This window comes from Electrophorus electricus, chromosome 16, assembly GCF_041902795.1.
Source record: "Electrophorus electricus isolate QZ-2024a chromosome 16, ASM4190279v1, whole genome shotgun sequence".
NCBI classification, from domain to species: Eukaryota; Metazoa; Chordata; class Actinopteri; order Gymnotiformes; family Gymnotidae; genus Electrophorus; species Electrophorus electricus.
Window position 1 is genome coordinate 22,792,903 of NC_137512.1, and position 19,323 is coordinate 22,812,225.

Genomic DNA, 19,323 nt, shown 5'->3' on the forward strand with positions numbered 1-19,323 from the left:
TTTGCCGTCAGATCAACTACTAGCTGGCTAGTTAGATAATCTAGTCTGCACGTTTATTTTTGCCCAGGCGATTGGGAAATAAAAAGATCTAACCGTTTAGTGATTTAGTGGACGTTAAGCGCAAAGATCATAATGCGGCGCCTGGGTTCAGTGCAGCAAAAAATCCCTTGTGTTTTTCTGACGGAGGTAAGAGCAGAACCATCCAGAAAACGCGACTGTCAGGTAAATTAAAAATAATCGTCGCCTCGCGATTGTGTGCTGTTACTGTCATTTTGTAAATTACAAAATCATTTGCTTGCAAATGTGCTATATAGTACAGTTTTAACTCTCTATCGTTTAACTTTGCTTTGTCGTTGACGATGCTGATGTCGCTTGTGTTCAGCAGTTCCAGGTGGTCGCCACTGACAACGTGAACCCCGTCGCCCTTGATGCGAACATCGACTGCGCTGTTGCCACTGAGAAGGTGGATGGCACATGTTGCTATGTCACAGCACACAAAGGTACAGTTCGCCAAAATGAACAGCAGTGTGAACCGTATTGCGTTTTTGTAAAAGAAAAGCTGGCAGCCCAGGGGAGTGAGTTCACGTGGTGTTTTATTATAATTTCACGTAATATCAAGGATTGTGAAGATTTGCTAAAGCAGTGAACAACTAAATGGATGAAAGAGTTATTGTTGCACTGTTAACTGGTTGTTTTGTTTAAGAGACAGTGGTTAAGTTAGTTGACTTGTAATCAGAAGATTGTGGGTTCAAGCCCCACCACTGCCAAGTTGCCACTGTTGCGCCCCTGAGCAAGGCCCTTAGCCCTCAATTGCTCAAGTTGTACTCAGTCATAATTGTAAGTGGTTTTGGATAAAAGTGTCAGCTAAATGCCATAAATGTACATGTTTACGTTGAAGGTAAACCATACCTCTGGGCTCGCTTAGATCGGAAACCCACCAAGCAGGCAGACAAGCGGTTCAAAGTATACCAGTACTCTCAGAAGACCTGTAAAGGTATTATTTTCATCTCTACACTCAACATGACTCACCATCCCTCCCTTTGTTATTGGTAGCATGTCAGATGTTACTGATCTGTTCTCCTGGCAAACAGTTTGGTTTCTGTTGTGTCTCACTAGGTTTCACATGGAATGTTGAAGAAGATTTCAGAGCAGTGCCAGATTCCTGGATCCCTGCACATCGGGTTCAGCAGGAAAATGGTCATCCCATACCCGATGAACATGGGCACATCCCTGGTACATTAGTATTAGCCGTGTACAAAGCCTTTCAGGAATAAAGCTGCTTTAACTGATGTCTGCAGACTTCTGTCAGACATGGCCACCTCCCCCTTTAATTCCACACCCATTCTCTGCACCTTTTTCCAGTACCCCTCTTTACAAAGATATACATGATTTTGTGCTTCGCTTACCCTTCTGTGTGCTGCATTCGTGCATGAGGTAATTGATGGGCAGAGAGGACTACAGTTTTGTTGAGAAATCTTCTGAAGTTTCTGAGTAACTACTTTACTCATGGCCAGCAGGAAGCCAGGACAGTTTAAAAGTCATTTAAAAAAATGGCCTAAATCATGTTTAACTTCAGGTAATTATAAAGCCTCTTAAGCTGTGATGGTTGTATTCAACTAAGGTGTACAGCATCGAGGGATGGCAGGGAGAGTTAAAACTACTCTGCTTTTGGCTTTGAAGGATGGGTTCCAGTTGAGAAAACCAACAAGCAGTACTGCTGGCATGCCTCTGTAGTCAGTTACGATGCGGAAGTAGCTCTCGTTTTGAGGCCCTACTGTGAGAATGAAGATCTGCTGGAAATCGCCAGTGTTCCCCTGGCAGACCTCATGGAGCAGACGCTGGAACTTATTGGGACAAACGTCAACGGAAATCCGTACAGTAAGCTGACCTCCAGCTGTCTGCTGCTGAAATACACATAAGTGTTAAAAACTAGTGCCTCAATCTTGTTTTTTCATTAAACGTAACTGTGTTACTTTTTTAATAGGCTTAGGTAGCAAGAAGCATCCGCTGCATGTTCTGGTGCCTCATGGAATCCTGAGGGTGAGGAATGCGCCGCCAGTGGTTTACCAGCAGCTCTACTCCTGGTTCCAGGAATGCCAAGACGGCTGTGTGGAGGGCATAGTTTGGCACTGTAATGATGGGACTCTCATCAAGGTAATGTAATCTCTCAGTATAGGGTTTTGTTTTTTCAGAGACCAGTCATTGCTAGATGTTTTGTTTATCCATTTGATTTATTGGTAGAACCTTTGTTTGCTCATTATAATTTTGTACTCCATCTCTCAGACTTGGAATACTCTATATATTATTTTTGTTTTAAAATGTTAGTATCGTTTTATCTGATGTTGGCTGCTGTTTCAGGTTCATCGCCACCACTTGGGTCTGAAATGGCCTAATGGTGATCCCTTCCTTAACTCCCGACCTGTTGTTATTCACATGGACATGATGGAGTATAATCAGGACAGTTTGTCTGACTCACAGCAGAACTTACTCAATGCCCTGTCAAGATTCAATGGTCACCACTTCAATTCTTTACGGGAGATTCATCTTGATGCCTGATCAGTTAAGGTGGACCAAGGAAATGCAAAACATTCCTACTTCAATGGTTCATTTTTAATTTACATTGGTTCATCTCTGCCAACCCTTAAATGTTACCAAGATCTGAAAGTTGTCTATTGCAATTCTTCACAAAACATATTTAAAGGCAATTAATGATATCTCTGCATAGCCATCAAGTGCCTAACCTAAAACTGTGGATTCATTCACTCTCAATTTTAAGAGGGGAAAATGGTAGAAATTGTCAGCGTTTCCATCAGCACTGATAAAGCAAACACATGGAACTCATTGGGATGTCAAAAAAATAAAGTATTTGATGAACATTAGGTGTGGTGATGATACTATTTAAACGAAATACATAAATGAACTGAGTCATCTACCCCCATGTAAACTGATGTAATAAAATAGTTTTAACAGTTTGAAGTAATAGTTATTAATTTAACAGTGGGAAGTTGACAACCAAAACATGTAGCTCTATTCAGTCTGACTGAGGCAATGATGGTTACAGTACTACACATGCAACAAACCTATTAATTCTAAATCAACATATACTAAAGCAAATTAATAAGGCCACAACTAACCATCACAGAAAAACATGCATCTTTCTAGTTTAAAAAAAAAGAATTTACAATGTACATAAATATATCACAAAAATAAATTGACTGTAAAAACATTACGTCATCCATCTCCCATAACGTCTGTGTACCAAGTTTTAACAGATGTACATTGCAAAGTCACACATGTTCTGCATTAGCTAAACGACCCATGTGTTGGGATGTCCACTGGTACTCCAAATTGCTCTGAAAGTTTTTTCAGCTGTTCCTCCAGAATTATGTTTTTCTTTACCTCCACATTATAATTGAACTTCAGATCTTCAAGCTCCTCAAAGAATGCTGGGTCAAAGTTCGCCAGCTCTTTGCTCATTTTAGTCACTTCTTCCTATAAACAAATCATTACAGCTCTCAGTAATGTAGCCTGAAACATAACATTGTAATTAACACCATTTTAAATTTAAGGATACCTGCAGCTGACACTTTTCAGCATTGACTGCCTCTAATTTTGTCTGAAGGTCTTTATATGCTAGCAAGAGATCACAGTATGAGGATGAATTAGTCTTGTAAGCCTGTTTTGTATACATTTAGTTGAATATTTGGCATCATTCAGTATAAATGGTACCTGGTCCATCCAAGCTGGTTCCATACTGCTCTTCATATTTCTGGATCTGATGTAAAAGATGGGCCTTCTCTTTTTCCAGTTGATGGTTCGCAAGTCTGAAAAATGATGGTGGCATATTGAGTCTAATGATTTGTAACAAAGTTATAGGAAATGAATTACAATTAACTCTTAGTCCACCTCAGTCCATTATCATTTCTTATAAGTTCACATTACCTAATGGTCTGAAACTCCTTAGCAAGTCCCTCATCTGTGGTTGCTTCAATGGGGATATTCATGAGTTCCACCTGCAAGAAAGAAACTACAGATCTAAAGTTGCTTATTTAAAAAAGCAACAATGAAAACTCTTTGTTTCAACACACTTGTTCCTTCAGCTGGTCGATGATGCGCTGCATTTTCTGCTCTTCCTCATGGGCCTCGGTCAGCTGGGTTTTGAGCTGTGAGAGTTGTGTGTCTTTCTTGGCATTTTCACTCTCAAGCATCTTTATTTTATTTTCAAATAACCTGCAGGACAAACAGTATGATTTTTACATAAATTGGTATTTGATATGCAAGACACGTCTTCAAACACACATCTGATGTTGCAATGAAATTTCTTATCTATGAACTCGTTTTTGCAAAAGATTCTCCACTTTTAAAAATGAAGATACTCTTATTTTTAAAGGAAAATGAACTGCAGTTCACTACCTTGTTACAACCATAGATTTCCAGCTCTTACTGTCTGCCCCCTCCATGGATGGCCCCTTGGACTGCACCATTAGAAACTTCTCTTTAGTCTCCTCAAGCTCCATCCTCAAGTTCTCATTTTTTACCTCCAGACTAGCCTTTTCTACCTTCAGTTTCTCTGTAGTCTCAAATTCCTATAATGGAGTACACAAGCCCTTCTTACAATCCAAGATACAGGTTCATTATTGAAAATTGCTTTAAATGTACTTTTCTGTGGTAAATATGCTGCCCAGTTTTATTAGTGTCATGAACCTTTTTAATCTCCTTGCGCAATCGTTCATTTTCAATTACAATTTTCTCCATTCCTTTAGTTTTTGATTCAAGCTTTGATGCCAGCTGAATCTCCATTTTCTCCTTCATCCTGTCACACTCAGCCTAGAGAAATGTTTTGGTATAAATGAAAAAGAAGAGGAAAAAAGAAAAGTGTGTCTATAATGGGGGGCAAGTAGAAGGGTTAAGTTCACCTTGAGTTTTTCATGTTCCTTCTCCAGAGTGGTAAGCTGCTCTTGAGTGTTGGTGGCCGAGTTCTTTCTCAGACTCTCGTTCTCTCTTTGCACCTTCTCCACTACTCTCTTCATAAGCACAATAGTCTTCTCCAGCTCAGGAACTGTCTTTCCACTTCGTCCGGACTGCACAAAAGAGAGCCAACGTTTGAAGCCAGATGCTTTTAAATTAGAATGTGAACTAGAAAGTAGAATGTGTCCTTTCTACATTCCAATTCCAGAGTGATGGATTCTATGACCTACTCCACGGACATGACCCAGCTTCTTTTCCACCTCTGTCTTTTCGTTTTTAAGCACATCACACATCTCTTTGAGGTCAGACACCTGAGCCTGTTGAAGAAGAACAGCCCTCACTATGCCACTTTGTTATATATCCAAAACAATATTTTGCTGTTATAATGTTTCCAAGGGCCTGTTATGATTGTGTTTACAGAAACAGTTCACCCACACATGCTACCATTGCTAATAATTAAAAGAGGTTAGCAAAGATTAGTTAGTGTTATACAAGTAAAGTCATGATAACTAGCTTTTTTAGCAATGCATCCCATTAAGGGATGGATATAAGGATATAAAGGTAAGCGATATACCTTTAGACGTGGCAGGTCTTTGTTGGCTTGCTCTAGCTGAAAGTGAAGCTCCAGGTTCTCAGTGGATAGCTTGAGGTTTTCTTTCTGCAGCTCATGTTTTCTCTGTGATGGTGAACCAGAACCCCTGCCAGATGTCTGTGCAGTAAATGACATCACATGTTAAGTGATGACAAATGAATGTAAATAAAGTTAATAAATAACAGTCCAAGACCAGAGTTTGGCGAAGATACATGGGTACTACAGCACATCACAATTCTGGGAGTGCAAAGGAACATAAGCAGGAAGCCTACATAAATATCTATTGGGAACTGTGTTCTCTTCAGGACTAGGGTCTCATACTGGGACTAAAATCAAGTATCTTGCGAGACTTTTGTGGCGTAATTTTGCTTTGCCTCCACTGTTTACTTGCTCTTCTTAGCAATGATCTAAGACCTCTGTTTTTAAAGATACCTTTGCTCTTACGTGCATCATCAGTGCCATGCTGCCTTGCAAAAGAGCTCTGGATGTCATTTGGATCCCATCTGGCTCTAATGATAAAGGTGTCTCCAGTCTTTTCCATGGCCGTTTCTTCAGATGTGACTCCATCCTCCTCCAATGGTTTATCAGCTGAGAGAGCAGCCATTTTGCAGCTGAGAGACCCCACAGAGATCTGCAAGTCATGCTTTAGCCCCGTCAGTGCTGATAGAAACATCCTTGACTGAGGATATATCACCTCTCCAAAATGGTCCGTTTCACCCTGCTCTTGCTCTCTTTGTTGTAGCCTTAACTTATGTCCTCTCTCTTCAGTCTTCTCTTCTGGCCTCTCTGGTTCTCTTTGTGAGCAGGCATTTTCAAACATTTGAGAGCTGAGTTCTCTTTGTCCTGCTCCATCTTCATAACGCTTGTCCTCTTCCTGAGCCATGTTCGCACATGTGAGCCATGTCTTTTCCCTCTTCATTCTCAATCTTTTATTTCTCTCTCATTATCAGGCTTGCTCTCTTGGTCATCTATTATGTCCACTCTTGCATTTCTACAGTCTTAAGTGTTCCATCATTACCGTCACGCTTGTCAGTTCCCACCACATATATCTAGGTTTGTAACACTCTCTCTTTCAAGGATTATTTGTTCTCCTTCCTTTCATCTCCACTCTCCTCCGGCACTGCCTGTTATAGAGTAGTGATTTTGGTTTGAGGATTAGGCACTTGTATGTGCTAGAATCACCCATCATCTCCTCATAATCTTCTTGTTCATGGCCACATTTTCCCAATGGTCATTATGTCCATGTTCACTGGTGTGACCTCAAAGCTCACAGAGCAAATTCCTTGAGGATGCAAGCTACGCTGGGTAGATGAATCATTGTGTATGAGATTGTCATGAAGAAATAGAGAGCCACTTACAGATGGCCTTGATGAGGACTCTCTTGCCAGCTGACTCTCCAGAGAGTGAAGCTTCTCCTCCAGATAGAGGTTCCTGAGGTTCATGTCTTCCATTGCGGCATCTCGAGGTAAAGCTTGTTGCTGTCTGAAACATGCAAAGTTGAAAAGAAACTCAAACTTTAAAACTAACTTCCACCCAAACTTGTAATACATATTATACCAATTCAGATATAAATGTCACCACTACAACAGACTAGATCTCTCATTTAACTGGTCTCAGAATACTATATAACAGAAGACTATAAAGGTGTGAAGGCAAAACATACTTAATTATCTCCATCTGCTGTTCCAGTTCAAAATTTATTTTCTTCAGTTCCTCAACCTCTTTTTCGGCCTCAAGGGTTCGTGTACCTACAACCTGATCTGCTGTTACACCACGACTTTTTAACTTCTTTTGCAGGGCCACTTTCTCTTGCTCCAGTCTACAAAGCACAAGACAAAGACAAAGTCTTACAAACCCCTGTTTTCACAATCAAACCTTTCATATTTTGAGAGTAAATACAAAGCTTGTCTTTTGTGTTGTGCTTGTGACCTTCCGTAGAGCTCTTTTAAAGTGGCTAGCTGTTTGGAGAGGGAGTCTGTTTCTTTTTCCTTCTCTTTCAGAATGTTCCGGACTTTCTCCATTTTGGCTTGCCACTTCTTACCCTCCTCCCACCTCACCAGCTCTTCTCTGTGGGACTGCAAGAAAATGCACAATTATTAAATTATCCAGAAAATATCTAAATAGAACATTCTATACACTCAACGTTGTGTTAATGTGCATAAATATATGCATTTCTTTCAGAATTAGGGTAGAATTATCTGGTCATAACTGAATAATTCTTATTTTGAGATATCTAGTATAAGCACTTAGCTACAAACATAACATCCTATGATCCTATGACATTATATTGGTTCATAGTTAGCACTGTGGTATATCATAGTGTGTGTGTGTGTGTGTGTGTGTGTGTGTGTGTGTATCAGAATTTCCTCAAAGACACTTAATTTTATCCTTAACAAAAATTACATTAATGGTTGATTTATTATTAATTTAGTAATTATATGTTCACCTTTTCATCCTTTACTGTGGTCTTTTTCTCAACAGGTTCTGGCACACTCTTCTTGTCAAGCTCTGTCTCCAACCTGCGTATCTTCTTCTGTAGAATCTCTATGGAGGGGCCCTTAACCTCACTTTCAGTTTGACCCTACATCTCACACACACACACACACACACACACACACACACACACACACACACTTTTATCTCCTGTATATATTGTATATATGTACAGACAGGCATGTTGTCTAAAATTTAATGACAGTCCACTGCCTCTACACATATTAGAGAATAAAGAGGAGCCTGTACTCTTAAATTCACTTATTTCTTTTTACACTTCAGTATATAACTAATCCAATTCCCTTTTCAGACTTATAAAAGTAGCAGGTGGGGTTTTGCTTTTGGGATTGGGAACTTCCTGGTGCCTTCTCCCTGAACATGTCACTCTTAGAACAGGTCACTGGTACTGCTGCTTAAGCCCTCTACACTCATATATAGCTACAGTATGAATGAGGCCAGACCTAGGAACATTAGTTTGGTACTGTAAGTTTGTTGTTTGTCCATATATTTTAACATCACCAGTGTGTCCCAGAGCTGAGATGATGTTCCCCCTAACCTGAAAACCACTGCTGAGCCTCTTCACTTTCTGCTTGAGCTCGTCCAGCTGTTCTTCCAGAGCTTCTCTCTCTTTCTGCAGTCTGCTCTGGCTCTTCTGGCTCCTCTGCAGCTCCTTGCTGAGGCTCTCCAGCTCCTCCTTCAGGGAGCTCTCTCGAGCTTTCCCTGCTCGCATGGTCTCCTTCATGCTGTGCAGCTCCTCGCTCTGTTCCTTCACACGGCTCTGTCATGTAGCAAAGTTGACAAAATAAACCAATACAAAGTACTAATAAAACTAGTATACCTGAACAGTTTAACATAATATAATGCAACTTTTTTGCAGTGGTGGGGTTCTGAGTGTCATTTGCATAAAATAATGCTGACCTCCTAACCAGTGTTTTTCGCCTTTGTATGAACATGTCTGCATAAAGCCTGGATGAGCAGGCCTACCCTGTGTAAGTGCTCAGGGCCTGAGTAAGTATTTAGAGAAAGTGTTTATGGCAAGCGCCCAGGGCCTCGGTGTGTGCTCAGAGCCTGAAGTTTCAGAATGCTGACCATGAGCTCTTTGGTTTGCTTGTCCACGATCTGCTGAATGTTGAGAGACTCCTCCTTCTGGGCTGCATTTGCAATGATCTGCTGCTCAGCGTGGGATGTCATCTCGGCCCGAAGGTCCAACAGAGCTTTGCTGAGAGCCTGCAGACAGAGGAAAACATCAGCTTACAGCTGGTACTGCTTTATGCAAACATGCATGTTGTGGTAACCAGAGAAAAACACTGTAAAATGTGAAACACATTCCCTCTTTTTTAAAAAGTGACAACAGGCTGGTTTCCCTAACTAGAAATAATCCTAAACCAAGACGAAAAGATATTCAATAATGAATCACCACAGACAGTCCATTTTAGTTCATTCCTTTGTTTCCATGTCCAGGAAACTGGCCCTATGTGACAAAGTATTCGTATGACTTTTTCTCATAAGAGCTAAACTACATGCTTTCTTGGTACCTTCTGCTGCTTCTCCTTGAGGGCCAGTTGGGCCTTTAGCCGCTCAACAAGGTTCTTCATGGTGTTACTTGGCGAGCGCATGTTAGCTTCTTTCTGCACCTCCAGCTCGGTGTGCAGGTACTGCAACTCTTTCTCCATCCGGGACACCTGGGCTCTCAGCTCTTCTGCCTCCTGAGAGACAGTCTTCATCTGAGAAGCATGTCTGTTCTCCAGCCTGCAAATCAAACGGAGGCATGGAAAGGGTAGAGAAGTTCCATAACTGATGCAATTATCTTTTTTTGTGCAGCATATTAGTTGATGCATGTCAGTGACTTGTACAGATTTTAATAATTTTGTAATTTTGTAATATTTGATGTTATTAGCTTTGAAACAGCATTTAGTCAGGGTTTTGAGACAGCAAAGGTTTGGGCTGTTATCCTATGCCATCCTACAGTCTGACTCACTTGGCCATTTGTGCCATGTGCTCTTGGGCCTGTGAAGCTGTGAGCTGTCTCTCTTTGTCCAGCTCAGCAGTCAGCTCTTTCAGCTTGAGTGTCAAAGATGAAAGGGATGTGTCCTGCTCCGCCACCGTCTGCTCCATTTCAGCTAGACGTGCCAGCTGCTTTGTGGTTGGCACGGAGATGGTGGGTTTCTTCATTAGGTCCTACGGAGTGCAGTCATTAGAGTGGTTTATCTGATGTCTGGTCTGATTTAGATCTTTTAATGGGTTAACTCCCTTAGTATGTGCACTTAAGCTTTTCTTTTTGAAATCTTGGCTTTATTTGAAAACTTATTTGATTTTAAGTGGAAAAATATAAAAACTGTAAACTCAGTTAACTTTCTCTGCATGTAATTAACAGCTATGATGGATTTCAGATTTTGGCATAAATAGGGACAAGTGTTTTGCACATTGAATGTTCTTGTGAATATTTAAAGCCTTATGGTGTGTGGAACTTGCCTGCAACTTTAAGAGCAAGAACGTACGCTTACCAGAGCTGTCTGTCTGAAGCTCTTTAGAGACATGTCTGTGTGCAGGTCCAGCTTCTGGTGCAGGCTTTTCAGTTCCTCCTCATGCCTTTTGGCTGTTTGCTCTTGCTCCTATTATGCCACAGGAGGGAGAGGAGGTGAAAGAGACAGATTTACAGAGATGTGTGCACTGGTTATCCCAATTCTTTTTACTTTTCACGTTTTCAAGATCACTTGGCTTAACACTACATTGGGGGAAAAAACCTTGGTCTAATATGACATCATATGCAACTAGCAGGACAACTGATACAATGAGGATGGTCCTACAAGTTATTACATACAAGTTTGCTTATATGTAAATATCTGAACTAATCAGAGCCCTGCTTCCCAAAAGCATTAGAACATCTCTCTTAAATAATGGGGGTGAGTATGTTCATGGTGATACTTTTACCATGTAGCTAGCTTTTTATTACATAGATTTTAGGAAGCCCTGTCCAGATGACTTAGCTAAAGGAGATGTGGGTTAAATGCAACTTCTTCCAAAAACTGTACCCATAGTTATATATAGAAACATCACCAAAATGTTAGAAACAATTAAAGTCATCACTATTATGCAAATACATTAAGTACCTGTCTGGCCTTGGCTAGAAGGTTCTGGTACTTCTTGAGGACCCCCTCTTTCTGGTCCAGTCGGCTCTGCAGGTTGCTGATCGACTGGTGGGCAACCCTCAGCGCTGGCTGGCTGTCCAATTCGTCCTGCTTGCTGAGGTCTGCGAGAAGCCTCTCCCTCTCGGCGGCGGCTGGGAGGCGGAGTCTCAGCTCGTTGATGACACGGTCCCGTGACAGCACGTTCTGCTCTGCCTGCCACAGTGCTGCCTCCTTTTCTTTCAGCTTCTGCTCACACAGGAAGCATAGGCCTTTCACCAAATGGCACAAGAGGTGAAGTCCTCTAAAGATAAGTAGATATGCTATTGAGATTGGTTTATGAGCTTTTTCCCCCCAAGCCTCTCACTTTTAATTAATATATAATACAACTGACTGCTGTACCTCCTCCAGAGTTTTGCAGGTGGCTTGTGTGCCCAGGATGGTGCGAACATGTTCCTTAATTTTACTTAGAGCATGGTCCAGCTGGTGGGCTAAAGGTTGGCTTGGGTCTGGCAGTGAAGCTGTTGCTTCTTCAAACTAAAACCAACCATCCAATCACACAAAGATGCTTTTTCAGTAAGAAACAACTATTTCAGTCACCTGAAGTAACAGAAAGCTAACTAACATCACCAAAATACTGTTGGATCAGAGATGGGCCATCTAAAACATCACCGAGCAAAACAGTTCATATTAAACATGATTCACTTGCGATGTGGTTAGCTGCAGGCTCGGGGAGTAGTGTGCAGTACCTTCTGGGCAGAGCCAATAATTTGGTTCTGCTGCTTCTCATAGGCTTCCAGCTGCCGCTCTAGCTCCACCTCCCTCTGATCCCAGGACAACTGTTGCTCCTCCAGCATCTGGATGGCAGCAATCGAACTTAATATACCACTGTTATCGCAAACCTTTAACCAGCAAACCTGAAACCAACACTGAATATTCAGTAGACCTCTGATACAAATTTTTTAAAGTGATGTGTCCATTAAAAAAGCTTTGTATTCTTTGAAGTTCATTTTGTGACATTACTATCCATTTTCAAACATTATTTAAACTAAATTTAAGATGAATTTGATCTGTTTTGCACCAAGATAGTCTCACGTTGTTCTGCTGCACCAGCTCCTCCTCCAGAGTGCTGACGGTGTGCTCCTGCTCAGCAACCATGTTCTTCAGGTACCGGATCTCCTCTCGCTGGGCCACCAGCTCACGGTTCTTTCTCAACTCTTGCAGACGAGTCTCCTCAAGTTTCTTATGCCACTCACTCACCTGGGTGAGAGGCAAGTAGAACAGATTACACTTACACTTCAAAAGAAGGTGTCCCAAGAACAGAATGCTTCAGAGTTCACCAAGTACCTGTTTTTAACTTTAAAAAAACATATCTATTTGAAATTTAAATGGTTCTCACATATGCTTTTAAAAATGGTAACATTTTACATTATGCCCTACTGTGACAGTAAAACTATGCTATATAATTAATTACAATATTATGCAATTAATTAGAATGTAATACACTGAGTAACAATAGTGCAACATTTATATAATGGAAGAAAGTGTCAGATTGGTCAGCGTAAACAAAAGGCGAGCACAGAGTATGATTAGATTGTTACACTAATCATTTTTAAACTACATTAGAATTGCATTAATTAAATTGCAGTACAACAGTGCTCTCATGTAAAGTGTCACTGACCGGCAGCGTACCTTCTGTGCTCCTTTAGCATCTTTCAACGTGGCCATGAGCTCCTCAAGACCCTTGAGCTGGAGCTCCAGCTCCTGGGCCCTCCCCTCTGCTGTCCTACGCTCCTCCTGGGCCCCACGTGCCTCCTTGCAGGCCCTCAGCCTGTCCGCTTGCAGCTGCAGCATGGTGCTAGAGAACCTCTCCTGCTGGGCGAGGGGCAGAGCCCCGGAGAATTGCCTGCGGAGTGCCTGCAGGGCATGGCGTAGATGGCGAGCGCGCTGGCGACCCTCCTGCCGGGTCTGCCACAGAGCCTGCCGCTGGGCGTCCAGCTGCTGCTCCGCCCGCAGCTTCTGGGCCTCCAGCACGCGCAGGTGGGCGGCTGAGGCCTCCAGCCTGCCCACGGCAGCTGTCTCGCTCAGCTGCAGGGCCACGATGTGCTGGTGGAGCTTGGCAATGAGGGCCTTCTCATCGGACTGAGCCTGCCAATGGAACACAGTGTAATTCACAGAAGTAACTTGGCTCTCTTACCTGTAAAACAATCCTTAAATATCAGAAAATAAAACTAGTTTCTTAATTATTGTCTTCTAACACCCAATTAACATGTGCCTCAACCTATTTTGTGATAATACAGCAGAATCAGTGAAACAAGCAAACAATGTATTAGATGTACATATTAAATACCATATTCTAGCATCTCACAAAAGAAGCGTCTTACCTGATAGTCAAGCACCTGTCTCCTGAGACTCTCCACCTCCTTCTCTCGAGACTTCTGCCTGGCTTCCAGTGCAGAAACCTGCATTTTGGCCACGTCTGAAACCTCCCGCAACCTGAGCACAATGTTCAGTCAGCACCTGTGGCTACCCTACGTACGACTACTATAGCTATCACTAATGAGATGAGAAATGTGGCCATGACAGGAAGACGGAGCTCACTTGGACACTTCAGTCCTGAGCTGCGCCTCGCTTCTCTCCAGCTCTGCAATGCGTCGCCGGTCTGCATCACTGACTTCTTTACTAACGCTGTCAGCGAGCTCGTCTCGAAGTTCCCGCTCAACACGCTGGGCCTCCAGATTCTGTTTTGCCATCTTTAACACACACACACACAAACGTATATGTTACAAAAGATTTACAAGGGTGTTATTACTGCTATTCGAAGGTATACAGTGTAATATTTGAGTTTTAAGGTTCTAGCGCTATTTTTTTTTTTTTTTTTGAGAGACAGCTGTGAAGATTGATGCTACAAATGCACCTGGGCAAACTTGTCCTCCAGCTCAGAGTTGCGCTCCTCCATCTGTGTGAGGGAGCTCCTCACGTGCTCATACATTTTCTGCGCGTGCTCGGCTCGCTGTCTTTCATTCAGCTCTTTCATCTCCAGTGTGGTGATACGCTTGGACACCGCCACAAGCTCGCTGTTGGCCAGAGCCTTCGCTGCTTTGTCCATGCTGCTGTCTCCACCTGCACATGGAGACATGCACATCCGCTCAGCAAGCACGGCCTTCCTTGACAATCAGACTGTTCTATGGACACTCCTGCTCCAATCGGTGGTCCAAAGTTTCAAGAAGCTCTTAGTATTTATTGAGGATCCACTTACCTGTGGCCTTACATGTGCAATTATTAAGAGCTAAAAGTCAAGATTAACAGCTAACTGTCGATTCTAAGTCTGAGTCTAAGTCTAAGTCTGTACCAGTGGTGTTATTTTCCCAAGCTTGTTCTAGAGTGTGCAGCTTCTCTTTTGTGATCTCAAGCTCTTTGGTGACAGAGCTAATGTGCTCACGGAGGGAAATGTTCTCACTCTGAAACACATGAAAGCAGTGCAAGAGGCTTACTTTTGTCACATGCAAAAGAAAAAACACCACCATCAACAAAGATCACTCCTTCAAAGCCCCATACCTCCAGATGTTCCAGCATGGTGGTCCTCTGAACAAGGCGATTGTCTTTTTGAAGGAGGTCTCTGTATTTGACTGTAAGCACATTATATTGCTTGTTTGCCCTTTCCAGCTCTGACAATGGAACACTGTCATCCAGAGATTTCTGAAGTACTGCCATTTTGAACACAGCCATCTCCTGCCAATGTCAGGAAATCAATTATACAAAAACAAAAATTTGAAAAAATGAAAACAATGGCTACTGTTATTAAAACTAGCTTTTAATAACTTGCACCTTGAACCTCTGGAGGTAGCCAACTCTCTCTGTGACTGCAACCTCCATTTGGGTGAAGTTGCCCTTCAGCCTATTGTTTTCCTTCCTCAGATGCTGCTCCTGCTCCATCAGAGTAGTGTAACGACGGCTCAGGGTCTTCTCGTTCACTCTGAGCACGGTCATCTTTCGGGCAGCTTCGGACACCTGTCTGCGGATCTCAGCCGGGTCCTGCTGCATAGCCTCCAGCCAGCGCTGAAAGTCCACACACAAAACAACATGGGAGTGAGTTCACTGTGGAAAGAACAATGGCATGTTGTTGGTTGTACTAAAACATATGCCCAAATGTCCAAAACCATCCAATAAAAACAAGTGCAATGGATTATAGGCAATGTATCCAGTCCTTAGTATGGATAAATAAATATGGCTCATATGGTTCATATCTTACATTATGCTCTGTGATCTTAACTGCATCCAAATCCTTCTGTTCCTCCATTTTGGCCTTCATCTCGGCAAACAAGTCTCTCTCCTTCTCCCAAGACTCCTTCTCACTGAAACAAAAAAGTGTGCAGTGCTCATGAATAAGCAATATTTATATATACACATTTAGATATATCTAATATTTAGACCTTTTACTATTTACCACATGTGCAGCACAAACCTTTGATACTCTTTATATAGTAGCCCCTGTTGATGGCGTAAAATGGCAAACTTCCTTTTGTACTCCTCCAAAGCCACATCGAGCTGCTTGACACTCTCTTCTTTATTTTTCATCTCCTGAAAGTCATTTGGCACTTTCAGATATTAATTAATCTTTCAAGTAATTAAGACAAAAATGTTTTATTTTATCACAGTCAGATGCTCACCTGTAACAGGTGGATCATGTACTCGTTGAGAGAGTTGACGATCTGCACACTTGGTGGCGCCATTTCCTCAGGTAATGGGAGAGTCTTGGGGAGAATGGCTGTGCCAGCTGACAGCTTCGCCGCCTCAACCTCACCCTCCAAACGCACAATCTGCCCAGAAGAAACCAGGAAAATAATCCAGCACTGACGAAAATATACTCTTTAGCCATTATCGCTTTTCAACTTCAGTTTTCCATGTTTTTTTTCTAAACGATAATGTTCCCAGTTAGCAGGTGCACCAAAAGTACAACCTTGTCCTGGGCTTTCGCCAGGTGAGCGAGTGAGATGGCTGCTTCCTCTCTGGCTGTCTTCATCTCCTGTCGCAGTTCCTCATTCCGACCGGTCAGCTGATCCAGCTGTGCCCTCAGATGGGCACTTAGATCAGATTTCCCATTGGAGTACTTAATCTCCAGGACCTGGATACAGCAAGGCAGAGAGACTTCAGTACACCCCAAACACAATTATTCAGGCAATGTAGAAGTTTAATATTTGATGAACGCAAAAATCTGACATTCTTTCTATAACTCTGTTACAAGAGGCAGAAAGCAGAAAGATTTAAATATAATTTTCCAAAAAATGGACTATATAATTTAGTCATCTTCTCTGTCATCCTGTTGCCCCAGCAAATCTCAGCAACACCTATGGTGTTTAAAAATGTCACTGTACATTTACAGCATGTTTACACGGGCTCCAAACAGAAGCCTGTAGGGTGACGTGGATGCGCCTACGCTGACGAGTCGCTCCAGGCTGGGGATGCTGAGGGCGGTGGGAGAGTGAACTGTGTCCTGTGCCTCCTGGATGGCCTGATGGATCTCCTTCATGCCCTGCTCCAGCTGCTTGTTCTCCTTCATCATCTCGTTCACTGCAGAGGGGGAAAACCACGACGATGTGGGAACATGAAAGAAAATAAGAAAGAAAGAAAAAAAAAAGTATAGAAAACTAAATGTAGACAGCGCTGCAACAGGTGTGTCCAGTCTGGCACTGACGTTTGGCCTTGAACTGGGAGGATTCTGCTATCTTCAGCTCCAACTCTTTGTCTTTGCTCTTCATTTCTTTCTGCAGGAAGTCATTCTGGGGAAACAGGGGCAGGAAACAAATCCCAGATTTGGTGGCTGAGCTCATGCTAGGAAGTCCTTTGGTCAAGATCGAATCATTTGGTTGTTCGTCATTTACAAACAAAAGAGATGGAACATGACTTCATGCTGCTTTTTTGGCTGCATGCTTACTGAGCTTCAGCTATCTGACTCTTCATTGAAACCCACCTTCCATTTGACTTCCTCATGAGCAGACTGGAGGATGGGTCTCTCCCCAATGGACATACTAGTTCCTTCCTCAGCACTGTCATCAAGCAGTGAACTACTGACCACTGTGACACCTACAAGAGAAATTTACAGCCAGCATAAACAGCTGTGCACTGGGTTTAGGCAATGCAAGAATGCCCATGTTATGACATGATGGAGGTACTTAACTCTAGCCACAAACCATATCTGGGCCTGTTATTTCTGTAGTATTTAAAATAACTAATTTTTAACTGACATTCAACTGTATAAAATCACACTAAACATATGTAAAAGGATTCTAGATAATCAATGAGGACTGTGAACAGAGAAGGCACGGTTTACAGTCTTTAAGTCCTGGGTGGCTGAACAGTGCTTTACCTTTGTCCTTTACCAGGCTACGGATACGCTGCTTCAGCTCCAACCTCTCCTCCTCGAGACGTTCAATCTACCAGAGAGCTCACTAGAGTTAGAAAGGCTGACACACAACACAAGCAGATATCAAAAAGACACACATTGTAGTTGGCCACTGAATTTGAAGTAAAGAAGGGATTAGAGCCAACTGTCCATTCATAAATGTATAATCAGAAGTAGAGAAGTAGGAGCAAACACTAAAGTTATGAAGCTTTAGTTGAAGAGTTTATAAAGGAAACAACCCCAACAAAAGCCCTTGTTGGTTTAGAATTGAAGAAGTTGTACTTATCCTCAAGAATATATGTATAATGCCCTCAATAAACGGTGTAAAGCTTTAGGTCTCGCTACCTCCTTCAGCAGGACCTGATTCTCCGCTCTGTACTGCCTCTGTTTTAATGCCTTTGATCTCCGGAACTCGGTCAAATCCACTTCTTCTTTTGCATTTAGCCCTGATACAGACAACAGGCCAAAATATAAATCAGTGGAGACTCCAAATCCTGAGAGGCAGTGGAACGTCTGGAATGCAGATACCAAGAGTACTTCACGTGACTCACCCAGGCGCTCTCTCAGCTCTTCGTTTTCATCCAGGAGGTCGTTGATCTTCAGCTCCAGTTGGTTTATCTCCCTGGTCATGGCCTCTATCTCCCGGTCCCGCATCCTGAGCTGGTTTTTGCAGTCTTTGATCTCAGCTATGGCAGCCTCCAGCCCAGCCGTGCCCTGGAATGGAACCCAATGCATACATGTTTCGTCCAGCTGCAAGCTGAAGGAAAGAATGCTTTTCAAAGAAAAGACAAAACATTTGTCTTCAAAGAAAAACATTTGTCTGCACGTCAAGCATTATGTACTGCAGCATAGGCAGATGAGTTTGGAGGTGTGTCTGACACTTTTGTGTTTCCTTAAGGCAGCTTAAACCTTGGGGTTGCAGGTTCAAGCCCCGCCCAGAATGTTTTATGACAGCACCAGGTTTGCACTGAGCCATTACAGAGCCCACCCTGCACAAAGCCTAATCTGGTTAACCTCTTGTAATGTAAAGCTGTTTCCAGCCTGGCTCCAGCGGTGTGGGTAACATACAGCCCGTCTGCTCACCGACTCGTAGAGACGGATGCGGCTGAGGCTCTCACTCAGCTCCTTGTCCTTGTCGCGGGCGTCCGTCTCGGCGAGGAGGGCCGCCCGCTCCGCCTGCTTGGCCCGCCGCTCTGCTGCCTGCAGCCGGCTATTCAGTTCTTCCAGCTTCCGCTGCTGCAGAGTGGAGCCGAGCCCTACAGGGACCCAGCCGCAAAGCCCAATAAGAGGAGTGGTGCACGCTGGTTTGTTCTTAGTTTCTTTCATTCTTCGCATGGCCATAGAGCAATGCGGGCAGGTGGCAAATGCCAGGAGGCAGGCAAAGCATCTCAGAGCACCTGACACCTTCAGCAGGGCAGCACAGCCAAGCAATTCTGTGTGCTCAAAGATGAGTTTTTAACAGCTAGCCATGCAGTACTTGGCTTCATATAGGTCACTGACAAACTGGACATTCATTCACAACTTTAGAGCTGGTCACTATTGACTTTTTATATTTGAGTAACCTTCCATTCACAATATGGAACGGCAGGGATAGGAATCTCAAATCCAGGAATCTCAAATCCAGGTAGCAAAAAGGCAAATGCCAGAAAACCAGGTTAAATCCACACCCACCCTCTGTTAATGAATGGATGGTTATAATTCATGATATCTACATAATGGAAAAAGCTCTCCTCTTCTCTTAA

The 19,323-nt window shown here is 42.8% G+C and overlaps 2 protein-coding genes across 9 annotated transcripts in view; one reads left to right on the forward strand and one right to left on the reverse strand.

Moving 5' to 3' along the window:
* rlig1 (RNA 5'-phosphate and 3'-OH ligase 1) lies at window positions 1-2,976 on the forward strand. Its single transcript, XM_027019659.3, has 7 exons — window positions 1-222; window positions 383-500; window positions 899-994; window positions 1,117-1,233; window positions 1,681-1,878; window positions 1,985-2,154; window positions 2,359-2,976. The coding sequence occupies exons 1-7, from the start codon at window positions 133-135 to the stop codon at window positions 2,554-2,556; spliced, it is 987 nt and encodes a 328-aa protein (XP_026875460.2). The 5' UTR covers window positions 1-132; the 3' UTR covers window positions 2,557-2,976.
* cep290 (centrosomal protein 290) overlaps window positions 2,589-19,323 on the reverse strand; it is a 26,345-nt gene continuing 9,610 nt past the window's right edge. For 5 of the 8 annotated variants that reach the window (XM_027019661.3, XM_081698569.1, XM_081698571.1 and 2 more), the window contains 41 exons: window positions 18,665-18,837; window positions 18,133-18,295; window positions 17,927-18,027; window positions 17,546-17,612; window positions 17,150-17,262; window positions 16,874-16,958; window positions 16,616-16,749; window positions 16,139-16,303; window positions 15,849-15,998; window positions 15,644-15,759; window positions 15,431-15,533; window positions 15,007-15,237; window positions 14,737-14,910; window positions 14,531-14,639; window positions 14,096-14,301; window positions 13,780-13,931; window positions 13,563-13,674; window positions 12,871-13,326; window positions 12,274-12,438; window positions 11,928-12,035; window positions 11,581-11,715; window positions 11,164-11,427; window positions 10,558-10,665; window positions 10,032-10,231; window positions 9,589-9,802; window positions 9,143-9,280; window positions 8,610-8,831; window positions 8,007-8,141; window positions 7,490-7,635; window positions 7,224-7,379; window positions 6,919-7,042; window positions 5,543-5,677; window positions 5,199-5,285; window positions 4,917-5,081; window positions 4,705-4,827; window positions 4,414-4,586; window positions 4,089-4,230; window positions 3,943-4,013; window positions 3,730-3,824; window positions 3,575-3,633; window positions 2,589-3,492 (listed from right to left, as the gene is read on the reverse strand). In XM_027019661.3, the coding sequence (XP_026875462.3) occupies window positions 3,304-3,492; window positions 3,575-3,633; window positions 3,730-3,824; window positions 3,943-4,013; window positions 4,089-4,230; window positions 4,414-4,586; window positions 4,705-4,827; window positions 4,917-5,081; window positions 5,199-5,285; window positions 5,543-5,677; window positions 6,919-7,042; window positions 7,224-7,379; window positions 7,490-7,635; window positions 8,007-8,141; window positions 8,610-8,831; window positions 9,143-9,280; window positions 9,589-9,802; window positions 10,032-10,231; window positions 10,558-10,665; window positions 11,164-11,427; window positions 11,581-11,715; window positions 11,928-12,035; window positions 12,274-12,438; window positions 12,871-13,326; window positions 13,563-13,674; window positions 13,780-13,931; window positions 14,096-14,301; window positions 14,531-14,639; window positions 14,737-14,910; window positions 15,007-15,237; window positions 15,431-15,533; window positions 15,644-15,759; window positions 15,849-15,998; window positions 16,139-16,303; window positions 16,616-16,749; window positions 16,874-16,958; window positions 17,150-17,262; window positions 17,546-17,612; window positions 17,927-18,027; window positions 18,133-18,295; window positions 18,665-18,837 (6,164 nt within the window). In that variant the 3' untranslated portion in view covers window positions 2,589-3,303. Of the gene's footprint in view, window positions 3,493-3,574; window positions 3,634-3,729; window positions 3,825-3,942; window positions 4,028-4,088; window positions 4,231-4,413; window positions 4,587-4,704; window positions 4,828-4,916; window positions 5,082-5,198; window positions 5,286-5,542; window positions 5,678-6,918; window positions 7,043-7,223; window positions 7,380-7,489; window positions 7,636-8,006; window positions 8,142-8,609; window positions 8,832-9,142; window positions 9,281-9,588; window positions 9,803-10,031; window positions 10,232-10,557; window positions 10,666-11,163; window positions 11,428-11,580; window positions 11,716-11,927; window positions 12,036-12,273; window positions 12,439-12,870; window positions 13,327-13,562; window positions 13,675-13,779; window positions 13,932-14,095; window positions 14,302-14,530; window positions 14,640-14,736; window positions 14,911-15,006; window positions 15,238-15,430; window positions 15,534-15,643; window positions 15,760-15,848; window positions 15,999-16,138; window positions 16,304-16,615; window positions 16,750-16,873; window positions 16,959-17,149; window positions 17,263-17,545; window positions 17,613-17,926; window positions 18,028-18,132; window positions 18,296-18,664; window positions 18,838-19,323 lie in introns of those variants that run through there. The other 3 variants (XM_081698570.1, XR_014117449.1, XM_081698574.1) reach the window with 3 other exon arrangements.